The sequence below is a fragment of the Crotalus tigris genome, unplaced genomic scaffold (assembly GCF_016545835.1).
Source record: "Crotalus tigris isolate CLP2741 ecotype Arizona unplaced genomic scaffold, ASM1654583v1 scf7180000017623.1712378, whole genome shotgun sequence".
Taxonomy (NCBI): Eukaryota; Metazoa; Chordata; class Lepidosauria; order Squamata; family Viperidae; genus Crotalus; species Crotalus tigris.
The window spans coordinates 726,960-754,691 of record NW_024096518.1 but is presented as its reverse complement, the minus strand read 5'-3'; the positions used below and the strand labels follow the sequence as shown (position 1 = coordinate 754,691).

The 27,732-nt window shown below is 38.9% G+C and overlaps 1 protein-coding gene across 3 annotated transcripts in view; it reads left to right on the top strand.

The window, feature by feature from the left end:
- Positions 1-27,732, top strand: part of MOCOS (molybdenum cofactor sulfurase) — a 252,233-nt gene that overhangs the window by 48,684 nt on the left and 175,817 nt on the right. For 2 of the 3 annotated variants that reach the window (XM_039332031.1, XM_039332014.1), the window contains exons 2-3: positions 4,322-4,411; positions 21,325-21,391. In XM_039332031.1, coding sequence (XP_039187965.1) covers positions 4,322-4,411; positions 21,325-21,391 — 157 coding nt within the window. The remainder of the gene's footprint in view (positions 1-4,321; positions 4,412-21,324; positions 21,392-27,732) is intronic. The other variant, XM_039332021.1, reaches the window with a different exon arrangement.

Genomic DNA, 27,732 nt, shown 5'->3' with positions numbered 1-27,732 from the left:
TAGAGGAATACGGGCGGGGCATCCCCAGCGACAAAGCCCGCATCCGGATAGTGCAATCTGCTGTGAACGGACTGGCTGCAGATTGGGTGATCAGCTTGCACAACTCCAATGCCCCAGAGCTCAACGACTTCAACCATTTCATGTCCTCTCTGAGAAGGCGATTTGAAGACCCCCTGGCTGATCGCAAAGCCCATGAAAGGATAAAAATGATGAGGCAAGGCAAACGCCCAGTGGCTGAATATACGCAAGAATTCCAGGCCATTGCCAGCAAACTGAACTGGCCAGAAGACATCCTCCTTAGCCATTTCAAAGACGGACTAAATTATGACTTATATGATGCTTGCCTGCCCTGAAGGGACCCACACCAACTTGAGGAATGGTACGTCTTGGCAGAGGAAGCAGAGATCGACATATTGAAGAGATACCACCGAGGAAAACAATGGAGCCGCTCCCTGCCTGAGTTGACACGCGAACCAATGAAGCCATTGGCTACAGCCAAGAAGCAAATGGGGTGTTTCAAGTGCGGAAAAGAAGGGCATCGAGCTGTAGAATGCTGCTCCAAAGCCTCCCAGCACAACCTAGACAGATCCCCGATCAGCAAATCTGGAAAGTCTCCAGCTAAGCCAAAAGAAACTGCCATGAGAATGATGGAGATTATGGAACCCCCCCACCTCTGCTCATCAGGGGGAAAGAACTCCAGCCTAAAACACAGGGCCAGTGGACGCCTCAGATGACAGCTCGGAGGGCATCGCACCCATCCTCAAGACAGTGACTATATTAATTCCCCCCATGCCCGAAGCCGTGAAGGTGAAAGCCTTAATAGACTCTGGCTGTACCCGCTGCCTCATTAGCCCAACACTGGTGGGAAATCTGGGCATTTCATCGAGACTGGAACAACCAATCTCATTTGGCCAGTTAGATGGATCCATAGCAGGGGGGATGCCAGCTACCCTAGCCACTTTACCAATACATCTCTCCCTGGGCAAACATGAGGAGGTCATAACATTTGTGGTGACCCCAGGCATAGAATGCCCAATGATCCTAGGGATGGAATGGTTAAAAGAATGGAACCCCTGGGTGAATTGGAGGACGACAGAAATCAAATTCCCGAAGGGGGACCCTGTGGACTTAAAATCCCAAGGGGGGCTACCAGAATCAAGAATAGAAAAAGCATCCATCGGAGAGGAAAAGGGACTAACAGAAATACCAGAGGAATACAGAGACCTTGCTGAAGTTTTCAGTGAGCAGAGGGCGGATGAGCTCCCCCCCCCACCGACCCAGAGACTGTGCCACTGAATTCAAGCCTGGGGCAAAACTCCCGAAGCTCAGATTATATTCCATGAGCCCAAAGGAGAAGGAGGAAATGGAAAGATTCATAAAAAAAACCTAGAGAGGGGTTTCATTGAGCCAGCCAAGCCTAAAGTAGCTGCCCCGGTCCTCTTTAGAGAGAAGAAGGATGGCTTTTTATGCTTATCCGTGGATTATAGGGCCCTGAATACAATCAGTGAAAGCAACCTATACCCTCTGCCCCTCATGAAAGACATGCTGTCACACCTCTCGAAAGGGAATTTTTTTTTCTAAACTAGACCTAAGGGAAGCTTACTATCGCATGAGAATTAAGGAAGGGGACGAATGGAAGACCGCATTTAACTCTCCCATGGGGTGCTATCAATTCAAAGTCTTGCCATTTGGATTACAAGGGGGCCCTGCAGTCTTTATGCAATTAATCAATGACATTCTAAGGGAGCACCTGTTTAAGGGGGTCCTTGTTTACTTGGACAACATTCTTATCTTCACCGAAACAAAAGAGGAACATGTCAACCTAGTCAAAGCGGTTTTAAAGAAACTTCAAGCCGCCCACCAATATGCCAAACTCTCAAAATGCGAATTCCATCAGGAAAGGATAGACTACCTAGGTTATCGCATATCCTCCCAGGGCATTGAAATGGACCCAGAGAAGTTCAGAGCAGTATTAGATTGGGCACCACCCCGCACAAGAAAGCAACTACAAAGTTTCCTGGGCTTTGCAAACTTTTACTGCCAATTCATCCCCTCATTTGCCCAGATAGCCTAGCCCCTCACTAACTTACTAAAAACGAAGGGAGCATCCTCAGTAAAACCTAGCTAGCCACTAACATGGACAATGGAGTGCCAAGCAGCGTTTGAGAGATTAAAGAGACTTTTTTCTGCCGAACCAGTACTAAGGCACCCAGACATGGATAAGCCCTTCATAATACAGGCAGATGCAAGTGATGTGGCAGTGGAGGCTGTTCTATTACAAGAAAAGGATGAAGGGGTATTGCAACCCTGTGCATATACATCCAAGAAACTCATGGAAACAGAACAGCGCTGGCCCGTATGGGAGAAAGAGGCATACAGGATATATTGGGCATTACTCACGTGGCGACAGTTCCTGGAAGGCAACAAAATCCCCTTCCAAGTGTGGACTGATCACAAAAATTTGGAAGCCCTGAAAGCGCCCAGGAAACTCAATCCCAAACAAGCCCGCTGGTCCCAGCATTTTCACCAGTTCCAATTTAAGCTCAAACATTTACCAGGGAGGAAGAACTTCCTGGCAGATGCACTACCTCGCATGCCCCAATATAACAGCACGCGAGCCACAGACTCTAAACCAATGGTGGCAGAGTCACAACTGGGAGCACCAATAACCACCAGAACCCAAGCCAAATTAAAACCACAACTGGACAGCCAAACTGGAATTGAATTCCAGAAAAGTTTGAAAACAGATGAATGGTTCCAGAAAAACAAAAATGTGTGCACAATGAGAGACGGGTTGCCTTGGATAGGGGAAAAGTTATATATACCAACAACCCAAAGAGTCACATTCATGCAGCTTTGCCATGACACAAAATCAGCAGGGCATTTTAGATTTGTAAAAACTTTACACTTAATTAAACGGCAATTTTGGTGGCCATCCTTAAAAAAGGACATAGAAAGCTACGTGGCCAGCTGCCCAAAATGTGCGACTGCAAAGAGGTTGCAAGGGAAATCGCCAGGACTATTACAAACAGTGACAAATCCCTCAGCCCCCTGGAGGGAAATAGCCATGGATTTTATAGTGGAATTACCAGAAAGGAATGGGAATACTGTTATCTGGACGGTCACGGACTTGTTTTCCAAAGAGGTGCACTTTATCCCTTGCCAAAAGATTCCCACCGCAAAAGCCTTAGCAAAATTTTTCATCCAGCACATTTACAGATTGCATGGGGCACCCCAACGCATCATCTCTGATAGTGGAGTGCAATTTACGTCTGCATTTTGGAAGGAATTTTTATCCCTTTTAGGAACCACTCAGGGAGTGACATCTAGCCATCACCCACAAGGGGATGGACAAACAGAACGTTGTCACTCAGTGCTTGAGCAATATTTGAGATGTTTTCTTAATTTCCAACAGACCAATTGGGCGGACTTACTCCCTCTTGCAGAAGTTGCCTATAATAATGCAGTCCACTCCTTTTCAAATAGCCACCGGTCAAAGTTTCAACCCCATGCCAGAATTAACCCCAAACAAACCAACGATCCCATCACTGAAAGAATGGATGGAACAATTACAAAACACCTGGCGAATAGTTAGAAAAGCACTAGATGAAGCTAGGCAGGCATACAGAGCACAAGCCGAGGGTTGAGCCTATACAATTCATTCTAGGAGAAATGGTGTACTTATCTACAAAATACCCTGTTACTGTTGAGCCAAGTACCATGTATTTTATACCTGTAGATCTGTTTTTTCTTGCATATGTGTAGGACCTTAATTTTTCTCACCATTGAATTGCATTTTGTTGCATCTGGAGTGTTAACTATTCCTTCCAGCTTGGTGTCATCTGCAACTTTGATGAGTTACCTCTTTATCCCCTTATCTAAGTCTTTGTGGCCATGATCTAATAATATGTCTAATAATTAGTCTAAAATTAAATGACTTAGTTTAGCTGGATATTAAAACCTGTAAGATTGTACCATTAGCAGAAATTCATATCTCAGTATACAAAAAAGGCACCATTGCTCTATGTTTCTCAGATTATGGATAATACTCAATTTAGATTTTTAGATAGTCTTCAGTTATCTTTTTAGAAAGGATAATAATTTGCATATTTTCACTATAGTACAATGATTCTAAAATTAGTTTGACTTTATTTTATTGCAATAGTGTTATTTTCTATTAAATAATGAAATATATTCAAAAGTATATATTTAAAACCCCTTTTTTTTCCTGTAATGGAATTTGGAACAAAAATGCTTAGATTGAAATTGATTGAGGGGAATAATTGATAGCTATAATTTATTTTCATCTTTTCTGTTGTAGAAATTACTTACCTTGACCATGCGGGTGCTACTCTTTATCCAGAAAGTTTGCTAAAGGCCTTCACTGATGACCTCAATACAAATGTTTATGGTAAAGTAAAATTAAAATATAATTTTTATTCTTCCTTACAATGGAAAGGCATTTCCGAGGCATTTCAAGATTTTATTCTAAAGTAGGATGTGTTTATTTATTGAAAAGTAAATAAGGCTTAACAGACCTTTGCTGTCATCTAGTGGTTTTCCAGATTGTTTTTTTAAAGATGATTATTTATTTAATAAATAGGCAAATAAAAAGGAAGGAAAAAAGGAAAACCTCATAAACAAGATGTTAAGCAGCTCTCTCATTCCCTCCCTCCCTCCGTCCCTCCCTCCCTCCCTCCTTCTCTCTGTCTCTGTTTCTTCATCTCTCTCCCCCATCTCTTTCTCTCTCTCTTGATATATTAGTGCGTGTGCACGCAATACAGTAGTAGACTGTAGTGTCTGTAGTACAGTGGTTGCCCTCGGGGGGGGGGGGCTCGGATGGATGTGGCCTACTGGGTGAGTGTGGCTGGGGTGGACATGGCCTACTGGGTGGGCATGGCCAGCTGAACATCATTTGCTTCAGGGGTGCCTGGACAGGATTAGGACAGATCTGAGGGTCTCTGGCGGAGGAAGGTGGAACTGGGGTGAGTGCTGGGACATGGTCCCTCCCTCTCTCCCTTCCTCTGCTCCTTCCTTCCTCCCTCCCACTCTCCATTCCTTCCTCCCTCTGTTCCTTCCTTCCTTCCTTCCTCTGTTCCTTCCTTCCTCCCTCCCAGTCTCCATTTCTTCCTTTGTTCCTTCCTTCTCCCCTCCCACCATTCCTTCCTCCCTGTTCCTTCCTCCCTCCCTTTTCCCTCCCTCCCTCTTTCCCACTCTCCCTTCCTTCCTGCTCCATTCCTCCATTCCTTCCTTCCTCTCACCCTCCATTCCTTTTCCCTCTTCCTTCCTTCCTCCCTCCCTCCCTTTTTCCCTCCCTCCCTTCCTTCCTCCCTCCCTCCTTCCCACCCTCCCTTCCTTCTCCCCTCTGTTCCTTCCTTCACCTTCTCATCTCTTTCCCCGTGCTCAGGAAGGGGTGATGGGAGGGGGAGAGATTGACAGCACTAATATGCTGCTACCATTTCTATACCATGTGGGCGGTCCTTTTGAAAGGGATGCCTTGTGGCTGCAAGGCTGGAGATGCTGGTGGGGGTGGGGTGAGGTGTGTGGTGCTGATCTACAACCTAGTTGCATCCATCAAAGCCAGAATGCCCTCAGCCTAAGATCCACTGGAATTAGCAAGGAGCTGCCCCGCTGCCTCTGTCCTGCCTCCCGGGTGTGCACACAGGAGATGGCCAGTACCGTCATCCTGGTGAAGTCAGCCAGCAGGGCAAGACAGCCAGCAGGGATGTCAGAAAGAGGGAGAGCAAGGTATGAAGTTTATTCTCTGGAGAGAGAATAAAAAACCTTTTCGCCAACTTCCTACCTCGCTCGCCCTCCTTCTGGCTTGTCTCTCTGGAAAAGAGAAAATAAAATTTTCTTCCCCCAGTCAATCTCCTCTTTGCCTTTAAAAATCCTTCCCCAGGCTTCCGGTTACAGGTCGCGGCGATGCAGCCGAGCAGCCAAGTTTCCTCCACTAGTAGACCCCTGAGTGGGTCGAAAAGTCGCTCTGGAGGAGCGACTACCGTTGAGGAGGCTTCTTGGATGACTGCAGAGGGGCATCGTCATCTTCTGTAGTCTGAGTATCTCCTTTGGGCCAACGGAGTAAAGATTGGCCAGTAAAATGGCCGATCATTTAGCTGCGCCAACCATAAGCCATACGATCATCTACGCAAATAGAACCACCGTGGAAGATTCGGTGAGATTTTCTTTTACCTCTATTTTCTTTCTTCCTATGAAAAGCTTTTATTTTGGGAATAATTTCCCTATCTTGCTAAAACGGCGTTTTTGGTAGGAGAAGAGAAGCAAAAAAGAAATTAAATTTACTTTTTTTATTGTTGATTATTTTATTTTTTTATATTTAGGAGCCCCAAGAAACCTTGTTACAGAGATGTAACATACCAATTGTTTGGAGAATATTGGTTTTTTTCTTTTTTATTCTTATGGTGGCTGGATAAAGGGGACATTTGAATAATTTTGATTATTCATTGGGGGATATCTTCTGGTGAAACTATCGCAACTGTCATTTCTTTCTTTTGGAGTTTGACTTTGGCTTTTAAGTTATTACAAAGAGAAAAGATAAAGAATCAGTATAATTGGGTAGAGGCAGATATTGACTGATTTCTTTTGAATATAGTCTTCTCCAAAAGGACACTGGCTTTAAATATGATAGAAATGGAAGAAACTTGTCTAAATTTCACTTATAAGTATATATTGGATAAAATCCTGGAAAACACCGAGAGGATAGTTGCTTACACAAAAGAGATTGCACTTCAATGACAAAGTAAAGCACAAGGTGTAAGTAAGCATTTGGAAAGCCAAGAAACAGCAGAGGGGGCTTATACCCAAGAAATTTCTTTCAACCTTGCTTTCAGCCTTCTGAGATGGAAGAATCAAACCTACATTCAGATTATCAATCTACACTGGAAAAAATTCTGGATGATAATGAGCAAATGATCTATAGCAAGAAAATGGAGGATTTTATCCCAGAAGCACAAGCTGACTTGCAGACACCATCTGACTCTCTGACAGAGAAAAAAACAACAGAAGAAGAGCAATACTTGATCAAAGAGGATTATACATTATCTTATTTACAACCTATTAAGAAAATGATGTCAATTAAACTTTATGCAACTTTTAAAAAGTTGGGAAACAACGTTCAGCTACGAGTGATTGAGAACAGCTACAATTTTTATATCAGTTTAATAAAATGGATAATGATGTCGAGAGGATTTCCAGTTGTCGCTGGGTGAAGACCTTGGGGAGAGATTATCCACTCCCCTAGTCTGGAATTCCTTTGCTGGCGGGCCCGTTTGGGCTAAAAATCACCCTGGAGGGGTGGCTACTGAAGGGTGAATATTTGGGGAATGGGAGCCGGAGAATCCAAAACAGCCCCTGGAACCAGCAGAAGAAAGGAGGATTGCATTTATGCAATCCCTCATTAACAGCCGATCGTCAGGAACAGAAAACAGCTGATTTCGACAGCAAGCAGCCGGTCCGGTGAGACTCTTTTCTACTCTTTGTTGAAACGGGACTTTTGGTGGAAGTACCTATCTTTAATGAAAAGCTGGAAGCTTGAGGGGAGGAAGGAGGAAGTTTTTTCCCACCCCCCCTCCTGCATTGGCGGTGTTTTAAGCAACTAAGGAAGAAACCTAATTGGGACTATTTTAAATTGGGCCTCTGGCTGGAGAAATCTAAAAAATTAAAGAGGATTTAGTTGGAAAGCTAACCTGATTGTTTTTTCTTTGCTATAACTTTTAAAACTCCATCTTTATTTTAAAAAAACCCTCGGGAAAGAAGATTCAGTGCTTCCCTGGTGGTTACAAGGTTACAAGATAACATTTTTTTTACTCTTCCCTTGGTTTCTTGTGGATTCAACTTGGCTGAATGCCCAGACAGTTGGCTGAATGCCCAGACATTTTTATCTTTGTTTAGAGCAGTGGTTCTCAACCTGTGGGTCGGGACCCCATTTGGGGTCGAACGACCATTTCACAGGGGTCGCCAAACAATGCAGTCCGCCATTTTTTCCCCCTTTTCCTTAGCTGTGCTACTCCCTTTTATTCTATTGGCTTTTGAAAGCCAATAGAATAGACTCTCTTGAATAGAGTCTAATTCTATTGGCTTTCAAAAGCCAATAGGAATTGTCCAGGCTGTCTCTGCCCTGCTGAGCCCGCCAAAAGTCCCATTCTGCAAACGGTGCTGCACCAGTTGAGTAGTCCTCGACTTACGACTGGTTGAGTAGTCCTCGACGTATGACCGGTTGGGGGTCGTGGCATTAAAAAGGTTGAGAACCACTGGTTTAGAGGTTACTGTGAGAGACTGTTCAGCTTTCTGTCTGATGGCCTGGCTAGCTGTATATTTCTCATAACAAAAGAAAATACAAGGGAAGAAGGAAAATCTTGTCTTTGCTTTTTCTGGAATTAAAGTTTGATTGGATTATAATTTGGACTTTATTCATTTTTTCTGACAACTTTTAATTTTATTTTTACTTTTATTTTTTGGCTGTTTATTTGAAGTCTCCTACCTTCTTTCTGAGAGCTGGTTTATTTTTTTCTTTTCTCCCCTTTTTACAGATTGACTTATTGTTGGCGGGTTTTTGTTTTTCGCTTTACTTCTTTGTCTCCCAACATTTTTTTTTCTACTCTTATTTTTTTTTGCCTATTTTTGTTCCCTTTGTGGATGGTTTTTGAGAGTTTTTTTATTACTTCTATTCCCTCAAAGGATTTGGATATTTTTTTCCCTTTTATATCATGCTTGGCCTTGTCTCCTGGTAATAATAATAATAATAATAGTAGTAGTAAAGTTGGAAGGGACCTTGGAGGTCATCTAGTCCAACCCCCTGCTCGGGCAGGAAACCCTATACCATTTCGGACAAGTGGCTGTCCAGTCTCTTCTTAAAAACTTCCAGTGTTGGAGCATTTACTGCTTCTGGAGGCAAGCTGTTCCACTGATTAATTGTTCTCACTGTCAGGAAGTTTCTCCTTAGTTCTAGGTTGCTTCTCTCCTTGATTAGTTTCCACCCGTTGCTTCTTGTCCTGCCTTCAGGTGCTTTGGAAAATAGCTTAATTCCCTCTTCTTTATGGCAGCCCCTGAGATATTGGAATACTGCTATCATGTTCCCCCTTGTCCTTCTCTTCGTTAAACTAGACATACCCAATTCTAGCAACCGTTCCTTATATGTTTTAGCCTCCAGTCCCCTAATCATCTTTGTTGCTCTTCTCTGTACTCTTTCTAGAGTCTCAACATCTTTTTTACATCGTGGTGACCAAAACTGGATGCAGTATTCCAAGTGTGGCCTTACCAAGGCATTGAAGAGTGGTATTAATACTTCACGTGATCTTGATTCTATCCCTCTGTTAATGCAGCCTAGCACTGTGTTGGCCTTTTTGGCAGCTGCAGCACACTGCTGGCTCATATTATAAGTGGCCATTGGGCTATTTGGTGGATTATAATTAGCCATCAGGCTTTTCGGTGGATTACAAATAAATATAATAATTAGAAGATGAGTTCTTCAAATTTAGCCAAAGGGGTGAGGAAGGTTTCCTCAGCTCCGCTTCTACTTCGGTGAGTCCAGCTATTCAGAAATCAATTACCACTTTTCTACAACAAGACCCTCAATTGACTGGCACTCAAGCAATCCTCCAGGCAATTTCTGCTCAATCTAAAAATATCGCTGATTTGAAAAAAGATCTGGAAAAAACTCACGAAGATTTGAAAATCGATCTTAAAATGGATCAAAAATTGGAAAATTTTCTTTGGATATGATCTCTTATAAGGAATTGCTTAATTTGGTAGGGAAGGATTGGCAATTAAAATCTTTAGTTGAGTTGAAACAAGAAAATATTGTACTCTCTTGGTTTCAATATAACCAATTGTTAGTTAGGTGGAATTTAGATCAAAAGGTTGGTATTTCCTTAGAGGATGTGAATTTGATAAAACAGATTAAAGATCAAAATTGAGCACATATAAAGAGAGTTTATAATGTTTTAATAGAACCGGATTCTGAAATGGAGTTAGTTAAAGACTGTATGGTAAAATGGGCTCAAAATATTCAAGAACCAATTATATTGGATACATGGGAGACAATTTGGGTTAGAAATGTAAAATTTACTCAAGCTTAAAATTTAAGAGAAAATTTTTATAAAATGTTTTATAAGTAGCATCTGGACCGACAAAAGTTGTCTTATATGTATCCTAATCTACAGCCCAAATGTTGGAGATGTGGTAGTTTAGATGCAACTTATTTTCATATTTGGTGGACTTGTAGAAATATAAAAGCTTTTTGGATTAAGATTTGGTGGAACATTCAAAAGATTTTAAAGAGAAAGATAAAGTTTACACCACAATTATTTCTGTTAGGAGTTATTGAAGATTGTGATGTTAAAGAAATTAATTTGATATTGAATCTTATAACAGCTGCAAGATTATTGGCCGGGCAATATTGGAAGAAAGATTATTTGCCCACTATGGAAGAATGGACTCTTAAGGTGTCTAATTTAGCAGAAATGGCAAAAAATTCTGCTTATTTGAAGGACCATTCACAGGAAAGATATATTTCAGTTTGGAGAAGATAGATAGACTATATTCAAAATAAATATGGGAATAAAAAGTTTCATTTACTTTTTGAATAATAAGTATCATTATTATTATTATTATTATTATTGTTGTTTTGTTGTTATCAATAGTTTATTATAGTGGAATTTTTTATTATATCGTATTGTTTAAGAATTAGGATATTAATTTATGTTATGCTTATTTAGAATTTGTTTATTTTATCTTAAAAGGGAATTAAAGTGTATTATGGATTTGGTTTTTATATAGTTGGTTAATGTTATTTAGATTATGATTGTCATATTTATAACTCTGTATTCAGCTCTGGGAAGTGTGGGAGGGGGTGGGGGGTTGGGGTTGTTTTGTTGTAAACTTTTGTAAAACTTTTCAATAAAAAAATTGGAAAATTTTCAGCAGGCGATGCTAGACACTCAAAATAGAACGCAAAAAATAGAAGATAAGGCAGTGGTAGTTGATCAGAAAATTGATGCGTCACAAGAGGAAAATCAGAGATTGGCATAAGTGAATGCAGGATTAGAGGACAGCTTGGCCGTGATGGAGATGGATAATGCTTCACACTTTCTAAGATTTCAAAATATTGTAGAAGAGAAAGATGAGAACTTGTTGGAGGTGATGTGAATTATTAGAGGAATTGCTTGGAATGGAAAAGGATTTAATGAAAAGAGAAATACATCAGGTTTTTAGAATGAATTCGAGCTATGCAAGAAGAAATAGAGTTCCCAGGAGGTTCATGTAAGATTTCTTAAAAGATTTATACAGGATGAGATCTTGAGAGGAACAAGAGATCAACCAGTGAAATATAAAGATAAAGAACTTGTAGTTCTTAAACAGATTCCAAGAAGGGTAAGAGAAGCCTGAGGAGAATACCAATTTTTAACGAGGAAACTCTTTAATAAGGGAGTGAACTTTAGATGGCTGGTCCCAGAGGGATTATTAATCTTCTGGGACTCGAAAAGATATAGAATAGATACTCCATTTCAAGCTGAGGAATTTTTTAACAACCACAGAGCCTTTTTAGAAAAAGGCGATGCCGAATCCAAGAAAACAGAAGAGACAATGGGTGCAGGAGCACCAAAACAATCAGAGGAGGGAGAATAAAAAAAGACGCAAACAGAGGAAGATGTAAGACCAAAAGATCAGAGACAGATCACTTCTCCTAGAAGATTGAAATCTAGATATAATTGAAACTATGGAAGAGATTGGAATTTTTTCAATAAACATAAATGGTCTTAACTCCCCATCAAAAAGAAGTAAAATATTTAATAGACTACAAAAATTGAAAATGGACATAATCTGTCTTCAGGAGACACATATCAAAAGACAGCATTCAAAAATTTTAGAACAACCAAAGATAGGTAAACTTTATTTTTCTTTAGCACAGCAAAAGAAAAGAGGAATAGCATTTTATATAAAAGAAAAGATGAATCCAAAACAAATTTATCTTGACGAAGAAGGGAGAATACTCATGGTGGAAATTACATGGGATCAAAAACAAATTTTGAAGGTCTCAATATATGCTCCCAATGAGAAACAAGATCAGTTCTTTGTCCAACACTGGAGATGGATAATCCACCAATGGGTTTAGACTGTGTTCCTGCCCAATCAGATCAAGTCAGCCAAAGTTGCCACGCCTCTCCTGGGCTAGAGGATCCCAGTTCTCAACTTGATCTTGCCCAGGACAGACGTGCAAGTTTGGCTCTTAGGCAGGTATAGTCTCCATTGGTGGATTTTCCATTGTTGCCATTTATCAGTTTTCCTGAACAGTGCTGGGCTCAGCACTGGGTTAGGATTGCTGTTCCTTCCTTCCAATTCCCCACCACCTCCCTTAGTTTAAAGAGAGAGGTTTAGCAAGGGCCTTTCTATCGATTGGCAGGTGGATTAGGACTTATATTGCAGAGTTGTATTGGGTGGATTCAGTGCTGGTTCCAGGGCGCATTACGGCCCATTTCACCCATAGCGCAGCTACTTCCACGGCCTGGGACACTCAAGCGTCCATTGAAGATGTTTGCAGAGCAGCCACATAGTCATCTCTGTCACCCTTCATTAGACATTACAAAATCGTCAAGTTCGCTTCGGCAGAGGCTTCCTTTGGCAGGAGAGTTCTTTAGCAGGTACTAGCTCAAAGTGCCACACTGGGCAGGCCTGATTCCCTCCCTCAAGGACAATAGGTTTTGGTATGTCCCATTGGTGGATTATCTATCTCCAGTGCTGGAGAAGGGGCATTGTCTTACCTGAACGCTTTTTCTCAGCACGGAGATGGATAATCCACTCTGGCCCTGGTAGGTTATTTAGGCCTAGGGCTAGAATTATGAGCCAACATGTCTTGCTGTCAGTCATGGCTTCGCCTGCGTCAAGAACTGGGATCCTCTAGCCCAGGAGAGGCGTGGCAACTTTGGCTGACTTGATCTGATTGGGCAGGAACACAGTCTAAACCCATTGGTGGATTATCCATCTCCGGGCTGAGAAAAGGTGTTCAGGTAAGACAACGCCCCTTCAGCAATTATATGATAAATTAGTGGAGTTAAATTATCAAAATCTTTGCATACTTGGTGATTTTAATGTAATAGTTGATGCAATACGGGATTATAAAAGCTATAAACAAGGGAAAAAAGGGGAAAATACCCTACCTAAGTCTTTTTTAAAGATGAAAGATGAATTGTGTATACAAGACATATGGAGAGAAATGAATCCAGAGAAAAAACAATATACATTTTACTCAAATAGGCATAAATCCTGGTCAAGAATTGACATGATATGGACCTCATATGATTTAAAGACTATGATATTAGAGGTGGAAATTGAACCCAATATTTGGGCTGATCATAATCCAATTAAAATGACTTTGAAAGAAACTAGGAAAAAAATAAGATGGTCATTGAATAAATCAATACTAAAAGAAAAAGAATTTTTACAATTGGCAACGAAAGAAATGAAAATCTTTTTTCAAATAAATAAAAAAGAAGAAACTTCGATTCAAAATCTTTGGGACACTGCAAAATCGTATTTTAGAGGCTTGGCTATAACGTACCTTGCAAAAAAGAATAAAGAAAAGAGACAGACATAAATTGAAAGGACAATTTAGGAATTTAGAACTTGAGTTACAAAATGATCCACAAAAGAAGAAGCTTAAGACAGAAATGGAATTAATAAAACACAAACTAAATTTATTGGAGATGGAAACAAGGGCACAACAGATAAAATATTCAAAACAGAATTTCTTTGAAAATGCCAATAAACCAGGAAGATGGCTTGCATATAGACTGAAAAAAGAAAGAGAAAAAAATTGATAAGTAATTTGCAAGACTCAAAAGGCGAAATACATTGTCATAATGATGCGTTGAAAAAAATTGCTAAACCTTACTATGAGACACTTTATAAGGCGGAGGTGGTTTCCAAGGAGGCAATACAGGAATACCTAAGAAAAGCAAACCTTCCAAAGATACCAGAGAAAATGCAACATATGTTGAACGAGAAAATAACAATGATGGAAATTACTAAGGCTATAAAAAGACAAAAAGAAAGAGATAAATCTCCAGGACCTGATGGTTTACCAGCGGAATTTTATGTAGCTTTACAAGATATAATAAGTCCGATACTGAAAGACCTTTGTAATGAAACTTTTTTGGGGATAAAAATACCAAAATCCTGGATAGAAGCTAACATTTATCTGATTCCCAAAGATGATACTGATCTCACACAAATTAAAAACTATAGGCCAATATCACTATTAAATGTGGACTACAAAATATTTACAGCAATAATAGCGGAAAGAATGAAGAAATTTTTGAATGAATTTATTCATTCAGATCAAAATGGCTTTTTGCCTAAAAGACAGATAAAGAATAACTTAAGAATTATTTTAAATGTGTTAGAATACTATGAAAAACATCCAGGGAAACAAATGGCATTAATATTTTTGGATGCACAAAAAGCTTTTGATAATCTTAACTGGCAATTTATGTTTCATCAATTGCAAGTGATGGACTTCGGTGAAAATTTTATAAAAGCAATTCAAGCAGTCTACAATGAACAATCAGCAAAGATACTTATAAATGGAGATATATAGAGATAATTTTGAGATTAGGATGGGTACAAGACAGGGATGTCCACTGTCTCCCTTGTTATTTTTTTCTTACACTGGAAGTGTTGGCCAGGAATATTAGGCAAGATGGGGAGATCAAAGGACTGGAGATAAAAGATCAGAAATATAAATTACAAGCTTTTGCAGATGATTTGGCTTTTATCTTGGAGGAGCCTTTGGAAACAGTCACTAAATTATTGCAGAAAATAGAGGAATTTGGAGAAGTGGCTGAGTTGAAAATAAATAGGGAAAAGACTAAAGTACTTACAAGAAATTTAACAGAAAAACAGAAATAGTATAGTATAATAGTAGTAAAGTTGGAAGGGACCTTGGAGGTCATCTAGTCCAACCCCCTGCTCGGGCAGGAAACCCTACACCATTTCAGACAATTTGTGGAAAAAACAAATCTCCAGATAGTTAAAAAAGTTAAATACTTAGGTATTTATTTAACATCAAAATGTATAACAATAAAAGAAGATAACTATGGAAGATTATTGAATCAAATAAAAATGGATTTGAAGAAGTAGAAAAAATTTCAATTATCATTACTAGGAAGGATAGCAACTATTAAGATGAATATCCTACCTAAATTGTTATTTTTATTTCAGACGGTTCCTGTTAAACTAAGCCAGAAATTTTTTGATGACTTAAATGCAACAATAATGAGATTTATATGGCAAGGGAAAAAAGCAAGAATCAAAATTAAACTGCTATAAGAATCTAAAGACAGAGGGGGCTTTGAGCTCCCAGACTGGAGACTTTATTACCAAGCCACTATTTTGTTGTGGCTTAAAGAATGGATCACACTGAGAAATAAACAACTTCTTTACTTAGAGGGGCATGATTTACAATTGGGTTGGCATGCTTTCCTTTGGTACGAGAAAAACAAAGTACATAAATACTTCCAAACTCATGCCATAAGGAATGTATTACTTTCAGAGTGGGAGATAGTTAAAAAGAAAATTTATATGAAAATACCTGAGTGGCTTTCCACAAAGAAAGCATTTGCGTATCTGACTTTAATTAGCTATGACAAACTTGTGGCCTATAAAGACATTTTAGATAAAGAAGGAAAACTTAAAGATAGGCAAGAACTTCAACAAACTGGCATTGATTTAACATGGTGGTCATACTTGCAAATTCAAACAAGATATGAAAAAGATGTAAAAGTAATGGGATTTTACAAAGAACAGACACCACTAGATAAAATACTTTTGAAAACAGATGAAAATCTGATTAAGAAACTTTATAAATTCTTGCTAAACTGGAAGATGGAAGAAGAACAAGTGAAAGAAACAATGATAGTGTGGGCAAAGAATTTTGGTTATTCTATAGATTTAGAAGATTGGCAAAAACTATGGGACCGAAATATTAAATTTACTAAAGCAGCTGCATATAAGGAAAACTTATATAAAATGTTTTATAGATGGCACACGACACCAGTTAGATTAGAGAAAATGTTTAAAAATGTATCAAATATGTGTTGGAAATATAAACAATAACCAGGCATTTATTACCATCTCTAGTGGATATGTCCTAATGTTAAAAAGTTTTGGTTTAAGATCCATATGTGGCTAGAAGAGATGATTAAAATACAGATAGAATTTAAACCAGAACTCTGTTTGTTAGGAATATTAGGTTTGAATTATGGAAAAGAGAATGAGTACTTAATATTGCATGTGCTGATAGCCGCATGAATAATATTTGCTCAATTTTGGAAAAATGAAAATTTACCATCTGACCAGGTTATAATAACAAAAATACTCGAATATGCAGAAATGGATAGACTGACTTTAGAAATGAAAGAGAAAGAAGACACAATTTACTTTAAAACATGGGGAAAATTTTTATTATTGGTTAGAAGCACTCTAGAGTGAGAAAAGGTTGTGAAATTTAAAGAGATAATTGATAATTTGTATTTATATTCCATGATTATTTGTATGAACTTGTTCTTATTTCTTCTTCTTCCTCTTCGTATATTTGTGATCTTAAATAATATGGTAAACTATAATTAATATGTAATATATTATTATTTTAAAGTGATTATAATTAATTAATACCAAGTATTGTTAAGTAGTGAAATGAATGAGATTTATTGACTAATTTGTTATTTACATGATTATATGGAAAGTTGTTTAATAATAATTATTAAGGTTTAATATGTAAACCTGGACTGGTAGACTTGCTGAAGCGATGTTATTTTGTGGGATTAATCCCACTTTTGTGTTACCCCTTTCCACCGGTCTAACCTTTTTGTATATTTCCTGTTGTCTTATCCTTTTTGTATATTTCCTGTTGTCTTATCCTTTTTGACCTTTATAACCTCTCTATTACCTTTATAAAACTCAATAAAATATTTATATAAAAAGAAAATGATGTCAGTTAAACTTTATGCAACTTTAAAAAAGATGGGAAACGACGTTCAGCTACGAGTGATTGAGAACAACTACAACTTTTATATCAGTTTAATAAAATGGATAGTGGGAGACTCATTTTTGGTGCACACATCATGGCAAGAGATAATGGGTGATCTATTTGAGGAACTAGAGACTTTATTATGGAAACCCATTTGGAATAGAAAGAAACCCAGAATAAGATATAAATATCGAATTTAAGATTACAGTGATGGGTAGTAAAGGATTTATAGTGACTTGGATTGATTTGGATATGGATTTTGCTAAAAGGGAGGTCATGACGAAAAGATTTAGAATTTAATATTGAAATATAATAAAGAATATGTTTTTTGGAATGATAGATTATTACTATCATTATCATTATTATTATTATTTATCCTTTTTGTTTTATTTTTTCTTCTCCCTTTTTTCTTTTCCTTTCTTTTTTTGTCCCTTATTTTGTCTCCTTGGTTTATTGATATTCCTTTCCCTTTGTGTTATTTTTCTTTTTTCTTTTTTTATGTGTTTTTAATATGAGGGGTGGTATAATGAGAAAAAAAGATGGAAATAATGGAAGAGATGAAATTAATAATTGGAGAATTATTGAATAAGAATAGAATATAGTTGAGAGATGTAAGAATTTAGTTATGGAAATAACATGTTTAAACAAGAGAAACTTGGGGTACCTGAATAGTAAATAAATATGTCAATTTAAGTTTAAACTTTTGAAAAATTAACAAAACATAAAACAGGATCTCATGGGATAGATATTGAGCTGTTAAATTTTTTATTGATTAATTTTTATTGATTAATGGAATCTATAGTTAGTGATATATTAATGAATGTACTTGTTTTAGAAATGTACTAATTTGAATATATTATCCTAAATAGAGAGAGTGTGTTAGTTTTAGTTTAAATATTTGAAAAATTAATAATATGTAAAATAGGATTTTATGGGATAGATAATGAGTTGTTGAAAATTTTTATTCACTAATGGAATTTATATGTATGAATTTGTTTTTAGAAATGTATTAATTTGATTATAATATCCTAAATAGATAGAGAGGGGAATTTTAAGGAATATTTATGAGCTGCATACTTATAATGTTATTGTTTTTAATTGATAACCCTATCTCCACGTTGGTTCTTAAGCCTTGTTGGTGTAAAATGGAAAACTAATAAAATTGTTTAAAAAAATCCTTCCCCAGGAGCCCCGCCCCGCTGCCAGCTACCACTCCTGACCTCTCTGCCGAATCCACAGAGCTCTGGCAAAGCCTCCTAACCAGCGCCGATCCCAGCTAGCGCCGATGCCTCCCCAACTCCCCTCTCTGCTACACTTCCTTCCTTCTTGTCTCTTTCCTTCCTTCATGCTCAGGAAGGTGTGATGGGAGGGGGAGAGATTGCCAGCGCTGCCATGTTGCTGCCGGTCTTGCTATCCCACTTGTGGGGGAGGTCTGTGCCAGTGAAAGCCTTGTATTGATTATACAAGATGCACGGGAAAGAGGAGCCCTTGGCACCTAATTTAAAATTGTATTATGATGCAGTGGCTTTAACTCTGATTAGCAACTGGCTTAATTTAACAAATAAAAATATACTTCTTCTTGAGGGATGGGATTTATTATATGGATGGCATGCATACTTAATTTATAATAAAAAAGTAGATCAGGTTTTTAAATCTCATATTTTAAGAAATGCTTTATTACGTGTCTGGAAGAAGTATTATTATAGGTTAAATTATAAAATTCCAATTTGGAGGATTCCTGGACACGTGACAGAGGGGGTATCTAGAGGAGTGAATTTGGATAGGATTTCTTATAAGAAATTACTTAGTTTGGAAGGGAAGGACTGGCAATTAAAATCTCTAGCTGAGTTGAAGCAAGAAAATATTGTACACTCTTGGTTTCAATATAATCAATTGTTAGCTAGGTGGAGTTTAGATCAAAAGATTGGTATTACTTTAGAGCAGTGGTTCTCAACCTGTGGGTCGGGACCCCATTTGGGGTCAAACGACCATTTCACGGGGGTCGCCAAACAACTCAGTCCATCATTTTCCCCCCTTTTCTGTAGCTGTGCTACTCCCTTTTATTCTATTGGCTTTTGTATTGACTTTCAAAAGCCAATAGGAATTGTCCAGGCTGTCTCTGCCCTGCTGAGCCCGCCAAAAGTCCCATTCTGCAAACGGTGCTGCACCAGTTGAGTAGTCCTCGACTTACGACCGGTTGAGTAGTCCTTGACGTACGACCGGTTGGGGATTGCGGCATTAAAAAGGTTGAGAACCACTGCTTTAGAGGATGCAAATTTGATAAAACAGATTAAAGATCAAACTTGAGTTCATATAAAGAGAATTTATAATGTCTTAATAGAATTTGACTCTGAAACAGAACTAGTTAAAGATTGTATGGTAAAATGGGCACAAAATATTCAAGAGCCGATTCTATTGGACACATGGGAGATAATTTAGGTTAGAAATGTAAAATTTACTCAAGCTCAAAGATTGAGAGAAAATTTTTATAAAATGTTTTATAGGTGGCATTTGGATCCCCAAAAGTTGTGTTGTATGTATCCTAACTTGCAGCCCAAATGTTGGAGATGTGGTAGTTTGGATGCAACTTATTTTCATATTTGGTGGACTTGTAGAAATGTAAAAGCTTTTTGGATTAAAATTTGGTGGAACATTCAGAATATTTTTAAAAGAAAGATAAAGTTTACTCCTCAACTATTTTTGTTGGGTATTATAGTAGATGTTGATGCTAAAGAAATTAATTAGATGTTGAATTTAATAACAGCAGCAAGCCTGCTGGTAGGGCAATATTGGAAGAAGGAAAGTTTGCCTACTATAGAGGAATGGACGCTTAAAGTGTCAAACTTAGCAGAAATGGCTAAGATTTCTGCTTATTTGAAGGATTATTCACAAGAAAGATACATTTCGGTTTGGAGAAAATGGATAGATTATATTCAGAATAAATATGGGACTAAAAAGTTCCATTTATTTTATGAATAAATTTTAGAATATTATTATTATTATTATTACTATTATTATTAATAATTTAGTACAGTGGAAATTTTATGTAAAAGAGAGTTAAAGTGCATTATATTTGTTTATCTATATAGTTGGTTAATGTTAGCTAGATTATGATTATTATATTTATTACCCTGTATTCAGCTCTGGGAAGTGGGGTAGGGGGGTAGGGGGTGGGTTTGGGATATATTTTGTAATTTTTTGTAAAACTTTTCAATTAAAATAAAGGAAAGCCTTGTGGCTGTGAGGCTGGAGGTGCTGGGGGGGGGTGTGGCGCTGATCTATAACCTGGTTGCATCCATCAAAGCCAGAATGCGCTCAGCCTAAAATCCACTGAAGCTGCTTCGCCACCTCTGCTCCATCCCCCTGTTGTGCGCACAGGAGACGGCATCCTGGTGAAGTCAGCCTGCAGGGCAAGACAGCCAGCAGGGATGCCAGACTCCGTTTGCATGTGCACCCAGGAGGCAGGGCAGGGCTGCCCCGTGGATTTAATGCTGAGCACGTTCTGGCTTTGATGGACGCAGCCAGGTTGTAGATCAGCGCCCAGTTGGCCTGGGTCAGTCCATGGTGCAGCAGGTCGGTCCTTCGCTCTTTCCAGAGCAGATCCCTGGGCTGGACGGAACCACATATTGGGCGGCATCCAGCCCGTGGGCCTTCTGTTTGACATGTCTGCTGTAGTAGGATCTGCAGTTGTGGAGGGGAAATGAAAAAAAGAAAGAAAGCTCAACTATACCCTTCCTGCCATAATAATTTGTTAGAGAATGTTTATAGGAGAAATAATGATGTTCTGCATAGTACTATTGAAGAATTTCATATTACGAGTTTCTGATTTTGAAAAGCATTACAATCATATTTCACACTGGAAAGAAGGGGATAGGTTCTGCTTTATCCTTAAGGCATTTTCTAATATTGGAAAGAGTTAGAATTCAGGATTTTAGAAGGTCATACTAATATTGGTATAATGAAAGAAGATAACAGTTTCAATAGGATGATATAATTTACTATCTCTTTATTATATGGTTGTGCTGGATTTTACAACATTTTTATATGAAAAAGAATGAAGTTCCAGTCTACCCTCAACAATCTCTGGCTATGGGTTGGAGAAACTCATTATATAGGATTGTTCTGAGGAAGAACAGAGGAGGAAGTGTTCCCTCCTGGAGAGGAAACGAGGATAAATATAAAAATTAATTAAGTGTAAAAATATAGGGATTAAAATTTAGACTAATTTCACAAAGAATGAAGTGTGTTTTCATGAATCATTGTTTTTTTTTTTAATCTAGGAAATCCTCATAGCCAGAATATCAGCAGCAAACTCACATATGATACTATTGAACATGTTAGATTCAGGTAATGTAATCCTTATTTTATGTGTTAGATGTTTTGTTTCATGTTGCTTTTGGGTCCTTTTCTTTCTTATGTGCTATGTTTCTTATATGTTAGAAACATGATCCAAAGTATTATTATATGGAAGCAAGGATAAACATTATATATTAGTGATTTTTTTTTCTTAGTCCCCAGATCTGTTATTGACTAAGTATCAAAAATCATCACTCTTATCATATTAATAGCAGGAAAACAGGTATTTTCTTAATGGTGAAGTCAGTGTCTCTTAATGCTCCTATGATACTGTAAATAAGGGGACAGGTATATATGTATGTGTGTGTGTGTGTGTGTACACGTATTTGTTTCATCCACTGCTAGCCCCATTCCTTCATGTTCTTATTTGGTTCTGTGTGCTGCTAACATAGACTATTTAGAATGGTCACCTTCTCTTATCCAAAGGTAAATGGGAGTTAGCCATCAATGTCAAGTACCACAGCATCTTGTATTTAAGATGATCAGTAATTGCAATTAGATTTTTTTTGCTTTTGTAATTTTTTTTCAGAATTATGTCTCACGATCAATGCATTGATTCCATACACTTACTAAATTTAAAGTATTATGCAAGAGGCATAATAATGATAATCACAGTTGGATTTCCTATTAAAGTGATTATTAATTTGTATATAAAAAGGTTGATAAATAACAATATCTATTTTCTTATAAGTGTTTGTTACTTTGAGTTTATTCAGATTTTGGTTTATACTAACATTTCAACAAAATAGGTGAAACGGCTGCCACTAAAACTAAAAAACAGGGTTATTATTATTCAATTAGTAATGAGACAGAATCTTGAATTCAATCAGTCAGTGAAAAAGCTAAATATTATGTCCGGTTGATTTAATTTATTGCTGATTAGAAACACTAAGGGATGTGTGTGAGTAAGGAAGAAACACAAACCTATACCTTCAGTTTCTTGCAATTCAGAAATATTTTAAAGGCATTAGACATATATTCCATCCTTTGCTAATTCATTTTTTTCATTGTGGTGGTAATTAAAACTGTCCCATGGATAAATAGAGTTTGAACTCTGTACTATATAAACACTTAAGTACAATAAACATACTGTAATATACAGTGCATTCAGAAAGTATTCTGACCTCCTTCACTTTTGTCAGCCTGATTCTACAGTTGTTGAAATTAATTTTTTTTCTCATTAATCTATACTAAATAACCCCACAATAACAAAATGAAAACAGAATTTTAGAAATTTAATAAATTAAATTTATTAAAAAGAAAAAACTAAAATATCACATTGGAATGAGTTCTCAGACCCTTCACTCAGTACTTCGTTGAAGCACCTTTGGCAGCAATTACAGCTTCAAGTCTTTTTGGGTATGATGTGACAAGCTTTGCACACCTGGACTGTTGGATTTCCTGCCATTCTTCCTTGCAAATCCTTTCAAAGTCAATCAGGTTAGATGGTGACTGTAAGTGGACAGCTATTTTCAGGTCCCTCCAGAACTGTACAATAGAGTTCAAGTCAGGGCTCTGGCTGGGCCACTCTAGGACATTCACAGAGTTGTCCCTAAGCCACTCCTGTGTTGTCTTGGCTGTGTGTTTAGGATCATTATCATGTTGGAAAATGAACATTCGGCCCAGTCTGAGGTCCTGAGGTTTTCATTGAGGCTATCTTGTATTTTGCTCCATGCAGCTTTTTCTCAAACCTGACCAGTCTTCTAGTTCCTCCTGCTGAAAAACATCCCCACAGCATGATGCTGCTACCACCATGCTTCACTGTTGGGATGATATTGGGTAAATTAAAGATCTTTAACCTTTCTTGGTTGACGGACTGGAGGGAAAGGGAGGGGGAAGCATTTTACGTGCGTGCACACAAATGGGGTTGTGAGCACATGTGACTCAAACAGGGCAGTGCTAGCGCCCGCATGACACTTGCTAGCACTGCCCTGTTTTTGCTACGTGGGCGCTAGCACTGCCCCATTTTCACTGTGCAATGTCATTTTCATTGCATGGTGCCCTATTTGCATGGCGGCACCTCATTTGCATAGTGGCAGCGGCACTAGCGTGAGTGGGGGTGAGTGTGCACACACATGTCCGTGCACTGGTCAGCTTGTTCTACGGCCTGGTGGCCAGTAAGCCACAGTCCAATAGTGGGCTCGGCCCACAGATTGGGCACCCCTGGGATAGATGATGAGTGATGCCTGGTTTCCTCCAGACATAGCATTTAGAATTGAGGCCAAATTGTTCAATCCTGGTTTCATGAGACCAGAGAATTTTGTTCCTCCTTCAGGTGCTTTTTTTGCAAACTCTAAGTAGGCTTTCATGTATTTTGCTTTGTGGAGAGGCTTTCTGTCTAGCCACTCTGCCATAAAGCCCAGACTGGTGAAGGCTGCAGTGATGGTTGTCCTTCTGGAATTCGTCCCATCTCCACACAGGATCTCTGGAGTTCTGTCAGAGTGACCATCGGGTTCTTGGTCATCTCTCTTATTAAGGCCCTTCTCCCTGATTGCTCAGTTTGACTAGGCGACCAGCTCGTGGAAGAGTCCTGGTTGTGCCAGATATCTTCCCTTTTGAGAATTATGGAGGCCATTATGTTCTTAGGAACCTTCAGTGCAGCAGAAATTTTATTGTGGCCTTCCCCAGATCTGTGCCTTGCAATAACCCTGTCTCTTTGAGCCCGGAAACTTGCATTCCTTTGCCTTCCAATGCCTTCCGTCCCCCCTCCTGTGCTGATGTCTGGTTCCAAGCAGGGTTTGCATAGCAAGCTGACCCATGATATGCCGACCCTCCAGAAAGAAGATTAATCCTACAAGAAAACATACACACAGACATTATTACACCACAGTCTCCCGGTACCACTTTACCAAATCATAGTCAGTCCAGATATCTGGCATGAAACCTGTGGATTAATCTAGGGGCATGGACATTCACTGCTGTTATCCACTCCCCCTCTGTCAGGGGAAACCTTTTTTACAAATTAAATACTGTAATTTCCCCTTGTGGATTTGGGAGTCGAGGATCTCTTTGACTTCAAAATGTTTCTTTCCTTCCACCTATATGTGAGGGAAGTGGCTCAATAGCTGGTCTCAGTGGTAAGCTGTGGAAGGGTTTTAATAAACTACAGTAAAGATCTTTTGGAAATTTCAGTTCTACTGCCACTGGATTCACAATCCAGGTGATAGGGAAAGGACCTATATACTTAGGACCCAGCTTCTTGTAGGGCAGTCTCAACTGCAAGAACTTTGTTCCCCTATCCTAAATTCCTTCTGAGGTGCTCTCTTCTTTTCAGCCTGCTTCTTCATTTCTCTTGTTGCTTCTAGCACCTTGCACATTATGAGCCAAAAAGCTTTCAAAGTCTCAATCCATTCAGCCAATGACTTTGTGGATGGGGTCTCTTGAGGGAGTTGTGGAATAGGCGCAAATTCCACCCCAGTGGCCACTTGAAAAATGGTGAATCCAGTAGTATGGTGTACTGAGTTATTGTATGCCATTTTAGTGAAGGTAAAAAGTTCACTCCAATTGTCTTGCTGGTATTTCACATAACATTGAAGGCATTGCCCCAGGACTTCATTTGTATATTTACAGGATCCATTCACTTGGGGATGATAGGTGGAGTTAAGTCCCTAGGAGGACCCCAGCAAGCTCAGGAGCTCATGCCAAAACTTCAATGTGAATTTCACTCTCCGATCTAAAATAATGCATTTAGGAATGCCATGCGATTGGTACAGGTGCTCCACAAAAAGCCTAGCTAAGGATCAAGCAGAGGGAATCCTAGGATAAGCTACAAAGTAGTCCTGTTTAGAAAATAGGACTGTAGTGATCCAAATTACAGTATTCCCAGCATTCTCCAGAAACTCCGCAACAAAGTCATGGATATTTCCTTCCAGAGAGCCTTGGGGTTGACCATTGTCTGTAGCAGCTCTGGAGGCTTGCCAGGCAACCTATTCATCAATGCACACATTGGGACAGCTGACCATGTAGGTTTCTATTTCTTTCTTCATACGTGGCCACCAAAATTATTTAACTAGGTGAAGGGTCTTTACGAATCTGAAATGCTCTGCTGCTTTCACATTGTGCTTGCACTACAATACTAGAGTCCTCTGGCTGGTTGGGACATATAGTTTACTTCCCATCCATGCTAAACTGTCCTTCAAGGATAGTTTATCTCTGTGCTGTTGGAACCATTCATCTCCTGCCAAAGCTTCTGTGGGAAGAAAAACTAGTTCCAGTTCCAAGCCGGGAATAAAAATGGAGGCTGCTTTTGAAAGAAGGTTCTTGTTTATTGAAGAGCAGAACAACATACACTTTTAGGACAGCTGATCTATTGCTTTAATGAGTACATGGATTTTTATCAAGTTTTCACAGCATTTCATAATTTAGAAGTTCTCTTTGTATGTTTTGTTATTTGATTGGTTTTATTTGTTTCGCAAAAGCTCATGAGGGGTCGTAATTATCGCCTTCCTTTCCTTATGCTGTCAAACAAATATAATTAATTTTACCCCCTTATCTTTAATCTGTCTAATACCTCCATTGAGCTCTCTTTGTGAGTAACCAGCCTGATTCAATATTTCTGCTTTTCACAATAGCCAGGGGTTTCATGAGTAAAATGTTACTTCTGTATTTCTTTTCCTGAATTTTATTCTTGTGATTTGGGGGGGGGGCACAGTAAAAGGATTTGGGGGGTTCTTGCCACATTTCCTTCAACGGCAGATCCTTGGTTAGTGGCAATTGTTATGCTCTCTGCTGTCTTGTGAGGGCCAGTGCAGCTTGGAAAGGATGACTGAATTGCTTGGAAGGGATGATTGAATTGATGACTTCCTCTCGGGCACTGTTGTACTACGGCATCCAGGATAGGGCATCTGCCAGTAAATTCCCCCCCCCTTGGTATATAGTGGAGTGTAAAATAGTATCAATTGAAGTACTAGGCTCATTGGATCTGCTTGGGAGATAGCTTCTGGGGAGCCTTCAATGCTTCTAAGTTCTTGTGGTTCAACCACATCTTGAAAGGAATCTTACTGTTTTCCAGGAATTGCCTCCACATTAGGAGAGCCCAATGGACTGTGCAGGCTTCTTTTTTCCAGATAGCCCATTGTCTCTCCATCTTAGACAGTTTGTGAGACATGTAAGCACATGGTTGTAGCTCTCCCTTTGCATTCTTCTGAAGCAGCACTGCTCTTATGGCCACATCACTGGTGTCTACTTATATCACAAAGGGCTTGTCCAGGTCAGGATGCTTTAGGACTGGCTTGGCAACAAAAAGATGCTTCAGCTTCACAAACAAGGCTTGGTATTTGAGTGACCAGCTCAGGAGCTGACTGTGCCTGGGCTTGACTTCTCTCTTAATCTTAACATATTCATGATGGATAGGGCTATTTGAGCAAATGTGGGGATGAACTGACAGTAAAAGTTTGCAAAACTGAGAAAACTCTGAGCTTCCTTGTTCATGAGGGTTCTCATTCTGATATTGCTCAGACTCTACCGGGGTCCATCTCCATGCCATCTCTTGAGACTCTGTACCACAGATAGTCCAGTCTGGACTTATGGAAGTCACATTTGGACAATTTTGCATAAAACTGAGTCCTCTGTAGTTTCTCCAGCACTCTTCTGACCATTTTCACATGTTCCTCCTTTGTGTTAGTAAATCAGTATATCATCCTAATACACCAGGACCACTTTATATAGGTACTCATTTAGAACCTCATTTATCAACTGCAGTCCAAATGGCATTGCCTGGAATGCTAGGAACCCAGGGGACAATTGAATGCTGTTTTCCATTTGTCACCTACCCTGATTTTCACTCAGACATGCCCCAGCATGTCTTTCATCAAAGGGAAGGGTACATATTTTCCACCGAATTATAGCCTCCTATAATCGATACACAACCTAAGGGACCCATTCTTCTTTTTCTTGAAAAGCACAGGGGCTGCCATCCTTGACCTGGCCAGTTGAATGAAATCCCTGACTAAATTTTTATCTATGTATGCTCAGAGCTCCTCCATCTCCTTGGACATTATTGAGTACAACTTTGGTTTTGGTAACAGGGCTTCAGGCACAATTTCAGTTGCACAATCTGTGGAGTAATGGGGTGGAAGTGTGTTGGATTCCTTCTCACTAAAGACTCTGCCAATACTCCTCAGGAATGAGCAGCTCTAAGCTATCGTTTGTTTGTAGTTTATTAGCAGTTTCTGCTTTCACTTTCTTAACTGAAGGTTCATGGGGGCTTCTTAGCATTTTCTCTAATCCCTGCTGGCTGGTTATTTTCTTTCATATCTGTCACTTGTTTCTCTCCCAATGAATGGAGGGGTTCCTCTTCTTTAACCATGATCAGCCTAGGACCATGCCCTCTT